Source organism: Perognathus longimembris, chromosome 2, assembly GCF_023159225.1.
Source record: "Perognathus longimembris pacificus isolate PPM17 chromosome 2, ASM2315922v1, whole genome shotgun sequence".
Taxonomy (NCBI): Eukaryota; Metazoa; Chordata; class Mammalia; order Rodentia; family Heteromyidae; genus Perognathus; species Perognathus longimembris.
Genome location: NC_063162.1, coordinates 94,020,410 through 94,035,753, shown reverse-complemented (window position 1 = coordinate 94,035,753; position 15,344 = coordinate 94,020,410). Strand labels below are relative to the sequence as shown.

The 15,344-nt window shown below is 35.2% G+C and overlaps 1 protein-coding gene across 2 annotated transcripts; it reads right to left on the bottom strand.

Moving 5' to 3' along the window:
* Nucleotides 1-820: 820 nt before the first annotated feature.
* On the bottom strand, nucleotides 821-10,866 carry Sostdc1 (sclerostin domain containing 1). Of its 2 annotated transcripts, XR_007210050.1 has the most exons (3): nucleotides 10,524-10,866; nucleotides 6,852-8,194; nucleotides 821-831 (listed from the first exon to the last, which is right to left on the bottom strand). XR_007210050.1 is itself a non-coding variant. In XM_048339745.1 (2 exons), the coding sequence occupies exons 1-2, from the start codon at nucleotides 10,726-10,728 to the stop codon at nucleotides 7,779-7,781; spliced, it is 621 nt and encodes a 206-aa protein (XP_048195702.1). In that variant the 5' UTR covers nucleotides 10,729-10,866; the 3' UTR covers nucleotides 6,778-7,778. The 2 variants fall into 2 exon arrangements, 1 of the variants encoding a protein (XP_048195702.1); XM_048339745.1 differs by lacking the exon at nucleotides 821-831 and having other exon boundaries at nucleotides 6,778-8,194.
* Nucleotides 10,867-15,344: the final 4,478 nt, after the last annotated feature.

The window sequence follows — 15,344 nt, the reverse complement described above, 5'->3', positions numbered from 1 at the left end:
ATATGTAAATGACTGAAAACCAAGTTAACATATCAGCATAGCTTGCATGACACCACTGCAATCTTCCACAATACTTATAAAACTCTTTGTATCCTCCTAGGTTCCTTTAAGAGAACTTCAACACAGTGAACAGGCAGATCATCCTGTCATCACATCTCCTTCTCTCAAACAAATGGATTACAGTGGCATTACTTCAAAAATGTACAATAATTTCAAAATAGCTTTCTAAATATTGCATGCAAGTAATATTTAGTGGACTGGATGAGGAAATTCTCTACATATTTTATTAGCTAAAGTTGTCTACAACTATAGTCTTTATACTCATCAGTAATCAAATGATTTCAGTAAATGGAAATTATCAAGAAGCAGGTATTTTTATTCTTAATATGAATGTTCAGAAGAAGACAGGCTTATGAAAACAATTTTTGAGTACATACAAAATTAAGTAAACCACATGGCAGAAATCTATAAGATTTCTACTTCTTTTATTTTTTTCTAATAATCTTATACATGAAGGTAAGTCCTTCTGAAGAATCTACAATCATATCTACTTAAAATCAAATTTCAGATCTATCTGGAAAACTTTACAATCACAAGGAAAGATACCTTTTTTACTATGCTATTATTATTTGCTATAGTTTACCTTTGTTATTCATAACAATATGAAAACTTCCTCTGGAATATATTCTTGCTTTTTAAAGTACAACTCAGGTAATATATTCCTAAGAATGGGATTATATGTTTTTAATTTGCAACAGAGTATTTATTTCCTAAATTGGATTGACATTTGTTCACAATTGTCTTCTCACAACCCAGCAGACACAGACTTAGCTTGCAATAATTGAAGGACTTTGTTAATGAACTTTCTAGGAGCATAAAGTACGTTTTCTAGAAATATTACTACTATGCTTATATCAATTGTGTTCTCAAACATTTTTTAAATGAAAACTTTCCAACATATCATTGTTTCACGATAAAATCTACTTCTATTATAGGTTGCAGTCAAACATCTACTTTTGTGGGTACCATTATAACTGGGAATGTGATCATAATGTTGAATAGTATAGACTTAGAGCTCAAAGACATTTTAGACATTATGTATTCAGAGCTCCCTTTCTGTACTGATGACATAACTGAGACTTAGGAATCTTAAGAAACAAGCATAAGTTTACCCTCTACCATAGTAAGTGCACAGTCATATCACAGATCTATTTTCAAGTTCACACTTCTTGAAGTTCATTGCAGACGAGTCAAATTGAAATTTTCATTTGTTATTTTTTAAATATCAAACTAGTTCACAGATTTAGAATAAAATTTTGTTTCCTTGGTATACTCAGGAAACCAAAACTAATCAACTCACAGGAAAAATAAGATCCAAAAGCAAACAAAATGCTAATTCTTTGCTCAATTAAGTGTATTAGGTAGTTATCTCTCTTTGACATGCAATAAATAAAATTGTATTAACTGAAGTAAATTAGGCTCAGAGAGACAAAGAACACTTTTGTCTCATATGTGGAAGTTAGATCTAAATTATAAATATACATAAAAACATATACAGGGTCACATGCATCTGTACACAAACATTTTAGCTAATGGTATACATGGGGTAGACTTTCAATGTGTAAATCATCTGAATAATGAACAGATCACAGAAATGAAGACTAGGAATCTGGAACTTGTGTTGTTAGAGGGAAGGGTGTGTGTATGGGAGGGGGGGGGTCAGATGGTATGGGAAAATACAGGCATAATATTCCACCTACTCATGTGAAAATGAAGCCAGGTAAATTGAGGGAATCGGTGTGTGGGATTAGAAGAGATGGAGAGAGTGATGAAAGGGGTGACATTGACCACGATGCATTGTACTCATAAGCTGACATGTTGAATTAAATGTCTTTGTATACCTAGAGATAATTTTTGAAAATCAAGGAGAAAATTGTGACAAAAAAGTTTCTTTTGACCCTTTAATCTCAAGAAATGTTTTAAAAGCCAAGGCAATTGTTTTATAGCTTTTAAGATATGTATGAAAAGTAAGAAAAGACACCAGGTTAAGAATTATGCATAATACTGGAGTCAGCAAACATTATCAACTATTTAATTCCAAATAGAGCACATATTAGTTATTACAATGGGATTTGTTTTCATTCTGGTTACTGGATGGTGTATTTCAATGTTTTAGACTATCTTCAAAGCCACATATAGACTAACAAATCAGTAAATGGAAGAACTCAGTCATTCTGTGGCTAACTTGGCAATTTTGTAATGAAACATGTTTATATTTGCATACATTTTATTAATAAATTTCAAACAAAGAGTCTATTTCTGGCCTTTTCTTTAACAGTAACTCCTTCTTAAGACATAACAAACTCTTGATCCATTTCAGTAAAATAAATTTTGGCCAAATATGTCTGACTACTGACAATGTCATTCAATTTAGAGTCTGTCTCAAGCATCTAATACCATGGCTAAAATTGAAATTAATAGTACACTATCATTCTTGGTTTGCAGTTACTAAAGTTAAAGGGAAAATATTTCAAGTTCTTTCATAAGAATCCACCAAACTGCTTCACTCATTTGTTAACAGAAAATAAATCCTTCAGCAAGTCAGCCAGTGCTGATGATAAACTATCACTCAGTCTAAATTTGCTCTGGAAATAATTATGCACTCATCTTTGTATTATTTCATTTTAATGAGTCCTTAAACCTGGAAACTGAAAGATCTCCTCACTAAGATTTCTGCAGCAATTATACTCTAAAGCTTTTTAAGACAACTTGCAAAATATAAGACAATGTACTACATTGCTATAGCAATGATGGTAACACACCTGGAAATGAAAATCATACTGATGAGAAAATGTGTGTTGGTATGTCTCTTCCAGCAGATCTCTCTTTGTGGATGTAAGAAAGTATTCTAGTAGACAAATGTATGCCTCCTTTGAAAACTCTAGACTCATTTCAGTTAAACATAACATAGAAATATATTTAAACAAGCTCCAGTGAAGCATTGTGGGAAGATATTTCTATCTGCACTTGAGGGAAGGAAATATACAATAATAAGCAGTGATGATACTAAATCAGTTGCTCACTGACGTTCTGACCTTCTATGAAGATTCCACCAAAACCTTGCCAAATATTTTTCCTTTTTTAAAATATTTTTATTATCTTTAAATAGTTGTACAAACGAGTTGCCATTCACCAAAGTGGTTTACAAAAAAAGTGCATCTTAATCAGTGTCATCCCTTTCAACAATTTTGCCCCCCCACCCCCCTTCCCTTACTTAATTTTTGGTTATATAATAAATATTTTGCCATTTACCAAAGCAGTCTAAGTGTACTTCAACATCTTCACCCCACCTTTGGCTCCCTTATATTTCCTAATTCTGTGGTATACACAATGAATTCTTGCCTGTATTCTCTCCCCTTTATTCTTCTACCACTCTGCCCTTGGCTCCACCCTCCCCTCTTGCAACTTTCCATTTCCTGGAACTTATTTTTTTGGGCTTTGACTTAGTCTATTTAAAGAATTATACTATTTGCGCTCTCTATAGATTCTATTACATTTCAGTTAACTCTTTTATAACCCCTTGCTTACCACCCAGCAGACATTTTTTTCTTTTAAGTCTGTATAACAAATTAAAACAATTAAATTATTGAGTTCAGGTTACAGAATGAATTATCATTTTTGCACTAACAAATATTTCCAAGTGTTATCAATTTTCCCTCATTATGCTTATAACACACACACACACACACACACACACACACACACACACACACACACCCCTGGTATTTATCTATCTCTGTTTCTGTGTGTCTACCAAGTCACTCAAAAAATTTATTTATCCGTTGTGGCCAAAATAAACTTGATTAGCATACATACTGATGGATAGATATTTTGAAAGTATACTGGAAGTGATGCTTTGCTCAAATTATCCTAATGCACCACTCAATATGATAGTTATTCAGGTCATAATAAAAATTATGTGTAGTTTATCAGATTGGAACATGTAAGTTAACGGGATAAAAAAAAAGGACTGAAATACAATCAGCAATTCAGATACAATTGCTTTTTTTTTTATCATTTTTAAATAACTGGACAACTACTGCTTTAGTTGACTTTTAATTGTGACTTCACTGAGAAATAGATTTTATCTCAGGCATTTTCCATTGATCACTGACCTTTAGCTCTCATTTGATGTTAAATGCCATGCAATGAACACATCACCAATGTAACACAGCCTGAAACGGATCAGCATATTGAATGTGACCATGAGAAACAGTTCCAATTCTTGGTTCAGCAGAGACTACAGAGGTCTTATTTAGAACCTTCTTTTGTGTCACTTCCTATTTCTCAGTACATTCATGAAGTATTTCTAATACATCAGTTGTGAGGCTTTCTAACATTTTTTCACCAAAACTTTTTCTTCACTGTTTTATTAGTAATAGCCATGGTCTTCTTCATGATGAAAAGCCATTATAGGCCAAATCTTTTCTAGGCCTTGAACTGTAGGACACAGTCATTCTTGCGGCCATTCCAAATGAGTTCTACAGACAATGCTATGACAAAAAATAAATGGATAAATTATCTGATATTATCTGTTATCTTTATCTTTTATTAAAGATTTCATGTTGAGGTTGAACAAGTAAATAAACACATGAGATAATAAATACTTGGCTTACTCAATCTACAATATGCTTATGAATAGCCTAAGTATTGATAAGTTACAATGTAAAAATATCAGTTGTTGAGACTGCAAATAGTAGTAAACTGTCATTCTTTCATTTAGTGGTATAATATTTGACATTATTATAAAATCCAGAGTTTTGTTTTTATATTAAAACTTTTCTACCTATTATAAATGAGAGATAATATCAAGGTCCTTATTTATTTACTTATATTATATTTTATATATTATATGTAATATATGTAGCACATACAATATAGATTAGATTTCTTTTTGAATTTTTAGTTATAAAAAGAACAACAAACAGTACAAGTAATGTATCCAATGCCTAACGTATGAAACTGTAACCTCTCTGTACATCAGTTTGATAATAAAAATTTGAAAAAAAAATCAATTTCAAATGGATTAAAGACCTCGAAATCAAAACACACACCCTGAAAACACCAAAGGAAGGAGTAGGAGAAACACTTGGGCTCCTTGGCGCAGGACGGAACTTCCTTAACAAAGACCCAGAAATACTACACATCAAAGAGATGTTGTTCAAATGGGACTGCATCAAACTGCAGAGCTTCTGCACGGCAAAGGACATAGCTCGCAAGATAAACAGAAAGCCCACAGACTGGGACAAAGGCCTCATATCTAAAATATATGCAGAATTAGTTTTATATTTCTTTGGTGAAGAACTTCGTTAGAAATTGCTTTGAGTGTGTATATCATTTTTAGTAATATGGGAAGTTTAAAATAATTTACCTTTCTGATCTGTGAATAGAAATCTTTCCATCTTGAAAAAAAAGAACAACTATGTAATGAAAAAAAAATGTTTAAAGGTATGAAGGACCCCCCTTTGCTCCAAAATCAAAAATCCCAGGAAATCTTATTAATATATATTATCCAACTTCTTTGATTTTCTTTGTTTATAGATATGGAGTTCATCATTTGATTGAATTAGTATGTTAATAATTTAACCCTATTATCTGGCCCAAGATTGTGCTCATGTTGCTTAATATACAGTAATAAGATAGCATTAGGAACACAGAAGAATTAGTTTGGGATTGTATTGTTGGTGTTTTAATCTTATTTTCCTTCTTTGTGTGTATGTGCCAGTCTGGGGATTTAAATTGGACATGTCTGAACTTCTTTCATTCAAAACTAGTGTTCTACCACTTGAGCCACAACTTCACTTCTGGCCTTTTTAAAGTAGCTTTATTGGAAATTAGCGTTTCAGGACTTTGTGCTTAGGCTGGTTTCAATCCGCAATCTTCAGATCTCGGCCTCCTAAGTAGCTAGGATTACAGGCGTGAGTCACTGGCGCCCAGCTTGTTAAACTTTTTTATTTGGGAGTCATACCATAATATCCAAAGTTACTCAAAAATAGATACTGATTTTTGTCACAATTTCTTTTCTTTTTGTTTTGTTTTTTGCCAGTCCTGGGGCTTGGTTGGACTCAGGACCTGGCTTCTTTTTATCAAAGGCTTACACGCTACTACTTGAGCCACAGTGCCATTTTCGGCTTTTTCTATATATGTGGCGCTGAGGTATGGAACCCGAGCTTCATGTATATGAGGCGAGTACTTTATCACTAGGCCAAATTCCCAGCCCCCACAATTCCTTTTCTTAATCAAACTTATCTGCACATCACCAATTCCTGTATAACTCCAGAAATTCTGATGCAACTGGGATGGAAGCTTTGTAATATCTCCTTCTTGGTGATTGTACTTGCGCAGCAGACGTGAACTCCATATTAAAGTCTGATACATAGACAACATGGCAGGCCACCTTTCTTAACCACCCCTCTACCAGAGTTTTGTCTCTGTCTGACTGTATTTTTTTCCTCTGTGTATTTCTTTTCTCCCCTCCCCTCTTTCTCTGTATTTCTCTGTGTGCATATTTCTCTCTTTTTCTCGGCCCCCACCCTCTGTATTCCTATGGAAGTTTGACTGTGTTGGAGATGTAGCTCAACAGTAGGGTGGATACTGAGCAGGTACAAGGCCCTGGGTTCCCTTCCAACACCACCACCAAAATAGCAAGAAAAAGTATATTTTTATTCTATAAGGTGTGCAAACAAGTATCACTTTATAACACAGAGACAAGGACAATAACTTTTAGCAGTGTTTATTTTTGTTCAAGGAAACCAATGAAGTTGAAAGTTAAGTCACCTGATTGCACAGACTAAGAAAGTGATACATATTTCAGCTTTCCAAAGCATCTTATTAATTTTTAAAGATCCACACTGTTGATAAAGTTAATGATGAAATGTGTGTAATATGGCGACTAAAATACTTATTTTACATATCTACAACATGTATTTTCATATTTTCTAGATCAAGCACAAATCATTTAGGAAAATATTTTAGGTACATGACAAGCTTCAAAACACTAAAAAATTAACATTTTGAAAAAAATCACATGTGAAAGCTCATTAAATAACAACATTGACAAATAAATAATCAGCTTTACTTATTAGCTACTGCCATGCATTTCTGGGATTCCATTCCAAGCCAGGGTCAGCATGCAGGGTATAATTTTGTACCGTGCAGCTGGAGAAAGCTACAGGGCATATTTTTTAAGTGATATGCCACAAAGTCTTCCTCTTTCCTTTAAAGGAAGACCACTCAAGACTGCTAAGCTATTCTCATTAAAATGACCCCAAAAAGCACCTTTCTGCAATGTTCCTGTGGGGATTCATGGCGACACTTCTTTTCAGTTTTGAAGGGTTTTTATTTGTAAAGAGTGGGGAGGGGCTCAGGAATGGAAACAGAGAGTAAGAGAGACCCTTTTCTGTTTTCAAATTTAATGTTTCAGTCATTTACATAGTATCGATAGTCTTTTAAGAATGATGAGGAGTTAAAACTACAGGATGCATGGAATTAAAATGTAAAATTGCACTCATACATTTTGAAGAAGAAAAAAACTTGAAAAGGAAAAAGCTATTCCCAGAGAAGGTCCTGATACTTAGGACAGCTTTCTGGGTTTGATCAAAGCTGAAAGCCTATACTTTCAAGTGAGCAAAATAGCAGTGGCAGGCTCGAGTCTTCCAAGCAATCAAATCTGTAAAGCAGATGGTCTACTAAGTTAGTCCAGTCTGAGAGTCTGAGTTCTAACTCATGCTGTGCTTGCTAGATTTGCTGGCTCTCTTCCTCTCTCTGTGATGTGGGGCTGGCTTGGCAGGGGACACGCTCTCAAAATTGTGGCTAGACTCGTTGTGTTGCCGGGTGTACCTCTTACACTTGCAGGCGGTGACAACCGTGATCTTGTAGGTGCGGGTACTGCCATCCTGACACTGCAGCTGGATTCTCTGCGTGCGTGTTTTGTCGTTGACACACCTCCATTCCTGGGAGCTTCTCCTGCTCCAGTACTTGGTGCCATAGCCTCCTCCAATCCAGTTAGGGAGCACTGGCAGAGGCAAGCACTCACCGGCACACACCAGCTCCTTCAGAGGGCTGATACTGGTGCACTGGCCATCAGAGATGTACTTGGTGGAACGCAGCTCCCGGCAACCCACCTGAACGCGACCTGCAGGGAACAGAAAAGAGTGTACATCAGAGACAAAAATCAAAAGCAACTCCTCCACCCCCCGAAAGTAATTTGCAATGATAAGTAAAATGTCAAAATTATAGCAAATTCCAAAGAAAGAGAAAGGGAAAAATCTACTTGGTTGTCAAGGCAAAAAAAAAAAAAAAAATCTGCCTACATATTTGCTACAGGCACTCTGTTCTAACTTTTTTATAGGTGCAAAAACAAAAGTCTAGGGCTGGTACTTTTTTCATTTATAATATTAACGAACCGAATCTTAGAGTATTTGAAAATCACACATTCTTAGTCTCATTCCTCAATAAGGGTTTTAGCAGCTCTGCTATTTATGTATAAATATTCATCCTTCAAAGAGCTTGCTTTAAATTCTCTTTCTCATGGGTCATATTGGTTAATGTCTGCAAGTGCTTTTAATTAGGATTTTTTTAATCTGTTGAGAAAATGTGGAAAGTATTTAAACTTTGTGTACACTGCCTGTGCAATCTGTAATATTTTATTTCAATTATGGAATTCAGATGCATAGAATTTCACACACATATGGACACAACCTCTGACATTTGACATTGCTAACTTAATCATGACATTTGGGACATAAATTCCCAAGCTATGTCTTTAAAAACATAAACGCCAAAATGTTTGAAATGCAAAAGGCCACCACAACTCAAAATTTAAAGAATATAAAAGCCCTTAAATCAGGAACGTATGGTTGCCATAACAACTTGGCTACATTTCCATGAATTTTATGGCAGAAAAAGACCTAAGATGTCTGATTTACAACTGCAAAAGGAACTACAGTGCTCATTTCCTGGAGAGCAGTCAAGGCAAACTTTTTTGTTTTAATTACTTGGATTTGATAAGTTATGTTCTCTAATTGGTTTCTTCTTATTACATGCCTTGTATGAGTAAAATAAAAATTAATCTTGAGATATTTGAAGTTTTTCTTACCACTGCTTCACACCTAAACTTCAGGAGAACTGTCTGTCACCAATGCTTACTAGCCAGGAAAGAGAAAAATTAATGCCTAGAAGCATAAAAATGTAAGTAATAAAAGATGCTGAAGTGGTTCTACTTGGGTGATTGAAAGCTAATTCAAAGTATAAAGTGATTTAGAAGTTTTTCTTAATCTCTGCACCCCCCTAGTACTCATGAAGTAAGAGAGAAACAGTTTAGGGGGGATCTGGGAGTTGTACACTATGTACATACATACAGGCATGTATATGGAGACTTGGGGTTGAAATTAAAAAGTAAATGATCTAGCTGGACAGCATGCTCAATTTGCTTATTTCTGAAGCCTGTTCACCTTCCTGCAGCTGCTTCAGGAAGGCACCTGGACATAGCTGGAGATGACTCTGACTTGTTTCCTTGGTGACAGTTCAGTCCTTGACAATGAATACCTATCACATGTCTCAATGATCTAATAATCATGAGATATTTCCTATGGAATTAAGACAAACCACCTTCATGTATGTGCAAACACCTTGGTATTCTTCAGAAGGTATTAACAGTCATGTCTCTCTGACTTTCTAAAGGTCAAAACTACTTTAATACTTGAAGAAAGTCTAAGGCGGGGGAGGCATTCTTGTGCAAGTTTCTCTGTCTCTCTTAAAGCCTGTTTATTAACATGTGGACTTTCTAAAGAAAAAGAATGAAAAACAGAAGTTAGCTGAAGAAATCTGAGTTCTTCTAAACAGTGGCCAATTAAGGTGTCAATTAAACAACAAAAAAGGATAAAACAATGCTTTATACAAAACTTTAGTGTACTGTTATTTTAAAACTCTTAAGTTACAAAAAAACCTCTCCAATCTTTCACAGACATATAAAATTGCCTAAACATTTGACTTAGCTATGAGCATCACCAAAAAAGTATATTATTTCACTAGGCATATTTTAGAAATCTACATTTTTCTCTGAAAGTTTCTGCTTTTGTACACTATCAAAATTGTACACACCAGAAATAAACCAGAAATTAAGCTATTAAAACAATACTTTTTAAAAATTTCTCATTTTGCAGTTTCAAAGAAGCAACAGTTTAATTCCTGGCTATATTTTCTCTGTGGCTTTTTGATTTTTTTTAAGCCTATGCTTGTATTATCAAGCCACTATTTTCATTAGGTTAAATCTAAAATCACTACCTAAGGAAGAATACCAGCCTACACACATGCAGTGATTGCTCCCAGATTGTTTTGCAAAATATATATGGTTCAGGTTAGTTAGCCAGGAAACAATTCCACAGGAATGTGATCAAATGCTACCAGAAAAGACAACAAACTACCAAACGAACAAAATTCTGTATAAGTAAAACAACACTTACTGCTTCGATCCAGTCCAGTGTTACTGAAATGCCTGCCTCCATTTCTGGCTTGATTCAGCGTGCTGTTGCTGCTGGGGTGTGCTGGAACAGGTTTAACCACATGTGAATAAAGGATTTCTGTGGCATCATTTTTAAAAGCCAAACAGCTTTTCATGAGGATGCATGCTAGAGGAATGAGATAGAAATGAATGGCAGGAGGAAGCATGGTGAGTAGAGGATTTGCTTGGCTGAAGAGCTGGTTAATTCCCTTCCCTCTGCTTCTGCACTGTAACTGTGAAATTCCTCCTCAAGGTTCCCTTTATATATCCACAGAGGTTTGGCGTTCATTCAGGTGTAAAGTTGTGTAGAGCTTCAGAGTGAAAACACTGAGAAGGGGTGGGATCCCTACATGACCCTGCAAAAGAATTTTACCAATGGAAAAGGAGATTGCAGGAAAGGAGGAGCTTGGTATACAAATTGCATGAGATTTCAGAGTTGGACTTCACTTGTCTGCAAGCTGAAGGAGGCAGGCACATTCTATAACAACCACAGTCTCTCTTCAGCCATTTCCTTTCCAGATTTTAGTTCACATGCAAGTTTAATTTAAATGAATTGCTGCTTCGTTTAAAATGCTGTTGTTTCTATATGTATCTCAAAAGTTAGAATATTTGGGACATAGAGAAGGTTCCTTCCTGATAACAGGAGGAACTTGTGTGAGTTTAAACAGTGTAGTATGTTTTGTATCTTAAAGCAAACCAATGTTTTTTGTGGTGGATTTTTTTTCCTTTACAGTCTAAGGGACAGAGCTAAAAATTGCCCTCTGGACACATTTAAATAATGCTGCTTTGATCTGTGTGAATTACAGTGCTGCTAGGTAAATTATTGCCAGGGGTTCTATGTAGAGATTAATGAACAGAGTTCTGTCTGTACTGAAGTAACTGATACCAGTTTCCATTGCAAAAACATGCCACAAGCATTGCTAGCATTCACAGGATCTCTTTACAGAAAAAAGAAATCCATTACCAATGGACTCTTATTGGGCAAATTCAAAGTAATTTTTATAGATTTTATTGGTTGTAGAACATGAGTTCTGTCTATCATTTATGAAACATCTTGTATATTACTTCCTTTGAGTGCAGATAGGAGTTCCATTGACTATTACATCTTAAAAATTAATAAAGTTACATTTAATTTATGGAGCCATTTTGATCAGAATAACAATCTTTTCAATTATAAATCTTTAGTGTTGCTATTAAAGTGGCTTTTATTTTGTTTCTTCCTTATTTTATAAGATTTTGGTAATTGCTACTTATTTTCCTTCCTTCCTTCCTTTCTTCCTTCCTTGCTGCTTCTCTCTTCCTCTCCCTCACTCTGCACAGTATCACTGCTGATATTCAGCAACAAGCAGTTCCTTCCTGTAGGGAGATTCTCTTACATGTTTGCCATCATCTCTGTCCCCTACCCTTAAATACCAATAACACTCACCAATTCCACTGCTACCAAAAGTATTTCCAGTCATTGTCAAATGTCAGCCAGTGAGTAAAATCATCCCTGAAAGCCACTGTCTATCTCACTATGAAAAGAAAGTAAATATAAGACCAAAATACAAAATATTTAATAATAATAATGAAATAATATTGCTTTTTGTTCTGACAAAAGTAGTACTATGATTTTGTTTGAAAATAATATCTGCTTCTTCTTTAGAGGTATGTATTAAAATATACATCAATTAAGATGGCATAGTATCTGAAATAAACCTCAAATATGGAAAAGGAGTTGTTAGGTATATAAGTATTGAAAGATTAGCCTTGTTTTGATCACCATTAGAACAGGATGGTGGATCTCTTCTTTTTATTCTTCATTATGTTCAAAATTCTTCATAATAAGAAGTTTAAAAACCAGTCAGACTATCAATGTAATGTATATATGTGCTCTAGGAACAATAAGATCTCTTTACTAAGGTTGCATGTGGTTATTTACCCTTACATCCTTCTTGGAAAATAACAAAGTTTTATTTTGTGAAAATGAAGATTACATATCAAGCACCCTTCTAGAATATTGCAAATGAAATTTCTCACCTTGATTATCAGGAAAATTGATGTTAATTACATTAAGTATGTTAATATTAACCTGTATTAACTCAATGGCTACAGGAAGTAAGAGAGTCAAAATAATCTAATTACTTTCCATTGCATTTCCTTTTGTGTGTGGGGGGGGGATAAAGAAATCTTTTAATTTTAATTTAGTTATCAAGTTGGACTAATGAGGCTAGCAAAATTGATCCATAATTGTTCAATCTGCTCTGTCTTTAGGATTCTGTAGTCTAATCCCCAGAATATCACTTTTAATAGAAGCAAATTTGAAAAGAGAGCAATATGGTTGTGTAGATAGAGAGAAAATATGCAGAGTTCTCAGGCCCAAGCCATCCCGAAGGATCAAATTTAGGAAAAATGTCTGAGAAAATAGAATTAATTATAAACAGGATATTTAAAAAATACTCTGGGTCTCTAGGCATTCACACATAGTGAGACCAAAAGAAGATACTCTTAGAGCAGAATACTCATAGAGGAAAATACTCCTAGAAGCTTAATGCCTATGTAGCTCTGATCATATAAAATAATACTTATGAAAATGAACTCTAAGAAATGGAAACCAGGTTTTTTCTTTGTTGCTGTTTTTGTTTTCTTTTCTTTTGTCTAGTTTGTTTATTTATCTGTCTTTGGGAAGGTAAAAGGGGTCACAGAAATGGAGAGACAAAGGTAAACAAATGCTGCAGTGGTACTTACTAGACACTATGTTGAAAATGAACTACACAACTTGTAGGTGAGGATGGGTGGGAAAAACAGGTGGGAGAGAGAGAGGGAAGGGGTGACACTATCCAAAAAGAAGGCACTCGTTACCTGACCTATGTAACTGAAAGCCCTCTGTACATTTACCTTTAAAACAACAATAAAAATTTTAAAAAATACTCTGCTCAAATTGGAGGAAGGCAAAGAAAGGGGAGAAATTGTTCAAAAAAAAAAAAGAAGAAATGTACTCATTATAATAAGACTATTTAAAAATTACTTTGATCAGTTTAAAATAACTTCACAAAGAATAACCACAATGTGTAGTGAATCTGATAAGATTGTAGATAATTGTTAAATACCACAGTTGATTCACATCATCAAATCTTCCTCTGTATCTGTTTTCCTCTCCACTCAGAATGTGCTTATTTTATCCCTGATTCCTTGATTAGCTCTATTCAGATGGCACCGGAACTAAGAAAACTGTTTGCTCTTTTTTTCTTTTCTGTGCCACTCCTAGGACTGGAACTCAGAGCCTAGGAGCTGTCCCTACACTTTTGTGCTCCATATTAATGCTCTACATTGAGCACTTGAGCCATGGCTCGACTTCCAGGTTTTTGGGTGGTTAATTACAGATGAGTCTCACAATATTCCCTCCCTGTGCTGGCTTTGAATCATGCTCCTTAGACCTCAGCCCCCTGGGTTGCTAGGATTCAGGTGTGCACCACCTTCACCCAACTTCTTCGTGCTTTTTGAATCTGGATCAGCATCCCATCTCTATACCCCAGAACAGCTTGTTTCCTGATGACTTTACCAATCCTAGGATGAAAGATCTATTTTTGTTTTAGAAATGTTGTTAAATATTTGGATCAAATAAATATTTAAGAAATACAAAAAATCCTTTAGCATGCAAAAAGATTGGTGCATATTTGTGGTAGGCAATATGATATCCCATGATGATCTTTTCCTCATGATAAACACATCCTTGTTACTAGCTCTCTTCTCTAATGTGTGGATGAAGGTAGTGGCTAACTTCCAAGGAGTATAATATGCTATCAAGGTAAGAAACAGCTTCTGAAAGTAGGTTGTCAAAATACTGTGACCCCTGTCACCCCCTCTCTCTTATTTGCTAGCTTTATGTGAGCTTTCCATAGAAGAAGCCCATGTGGCAAGAAACTTATGTCTGTAACTAATAGGGATATGAGGTGCTCAAACAAATCACCCAGAATTCTATCAATAACTACGTGGGTGGACTTGGAAGGAAATCTCCTGTCATCCCTCAAAACTACGAGTTTTAGCCTATACCCCAAAATGGAGTAAATTGCATTTGCTACCTTGCACAATAGGAATTGATGTCTGTGTCTTGTGCATTATGCTTCCAGAGTCCCTAAACTCATTTTAACCAAGACTGGCAGCATATTCAATATCTTGTCCTGGGTGATAAAAAGAACACTGAATTCATTTTATTCCTGAACTATTGTAAAACTGTATGTCACTTGAAATCTTCTTGGAAATGCAGAGCTTTGAGTCTACCCTCACACTGAGTCAGGATACCTTAGGCTGGAGCCTCAGAATCCACATTTTAATAAGCTCTCCAAAAAAGTCTTATGTGCACTAAAGTTACAGGTGTTCTGTATTCAAGTACAGAGATGGCTTCAGCATATTGGCCTTCCATACAGTCCCATGAGTACAACTTCTGCTCCAAACTCCAAGTTTACACAGTCAGATGGAAGAAGCCCTGCCTTAAAGCTCAAGCTACTTGGCCAAAAACAAAAATAAAAACATAAACCCTAGCCCATTTCCTTCTGCTACATTGATTTCTCCCTCAGGACTTGGTACTTCATGTTCTCCAATGACTGACTAATTGTTCTGTTCCATCGCAGTGGGCACTTAAAACCACAATGATTACTATCAGTTATAGACTATCTCACTAGAAATTTTGGCATCCATACCAATTTGCTCAGAATTCATCATTGACACAGATCTATGCAAAATACTTTGCTGTGGTTTTGGTTGTTGCCTACCAGTCATAGAGGCATCTTACAGCTAAATTGGG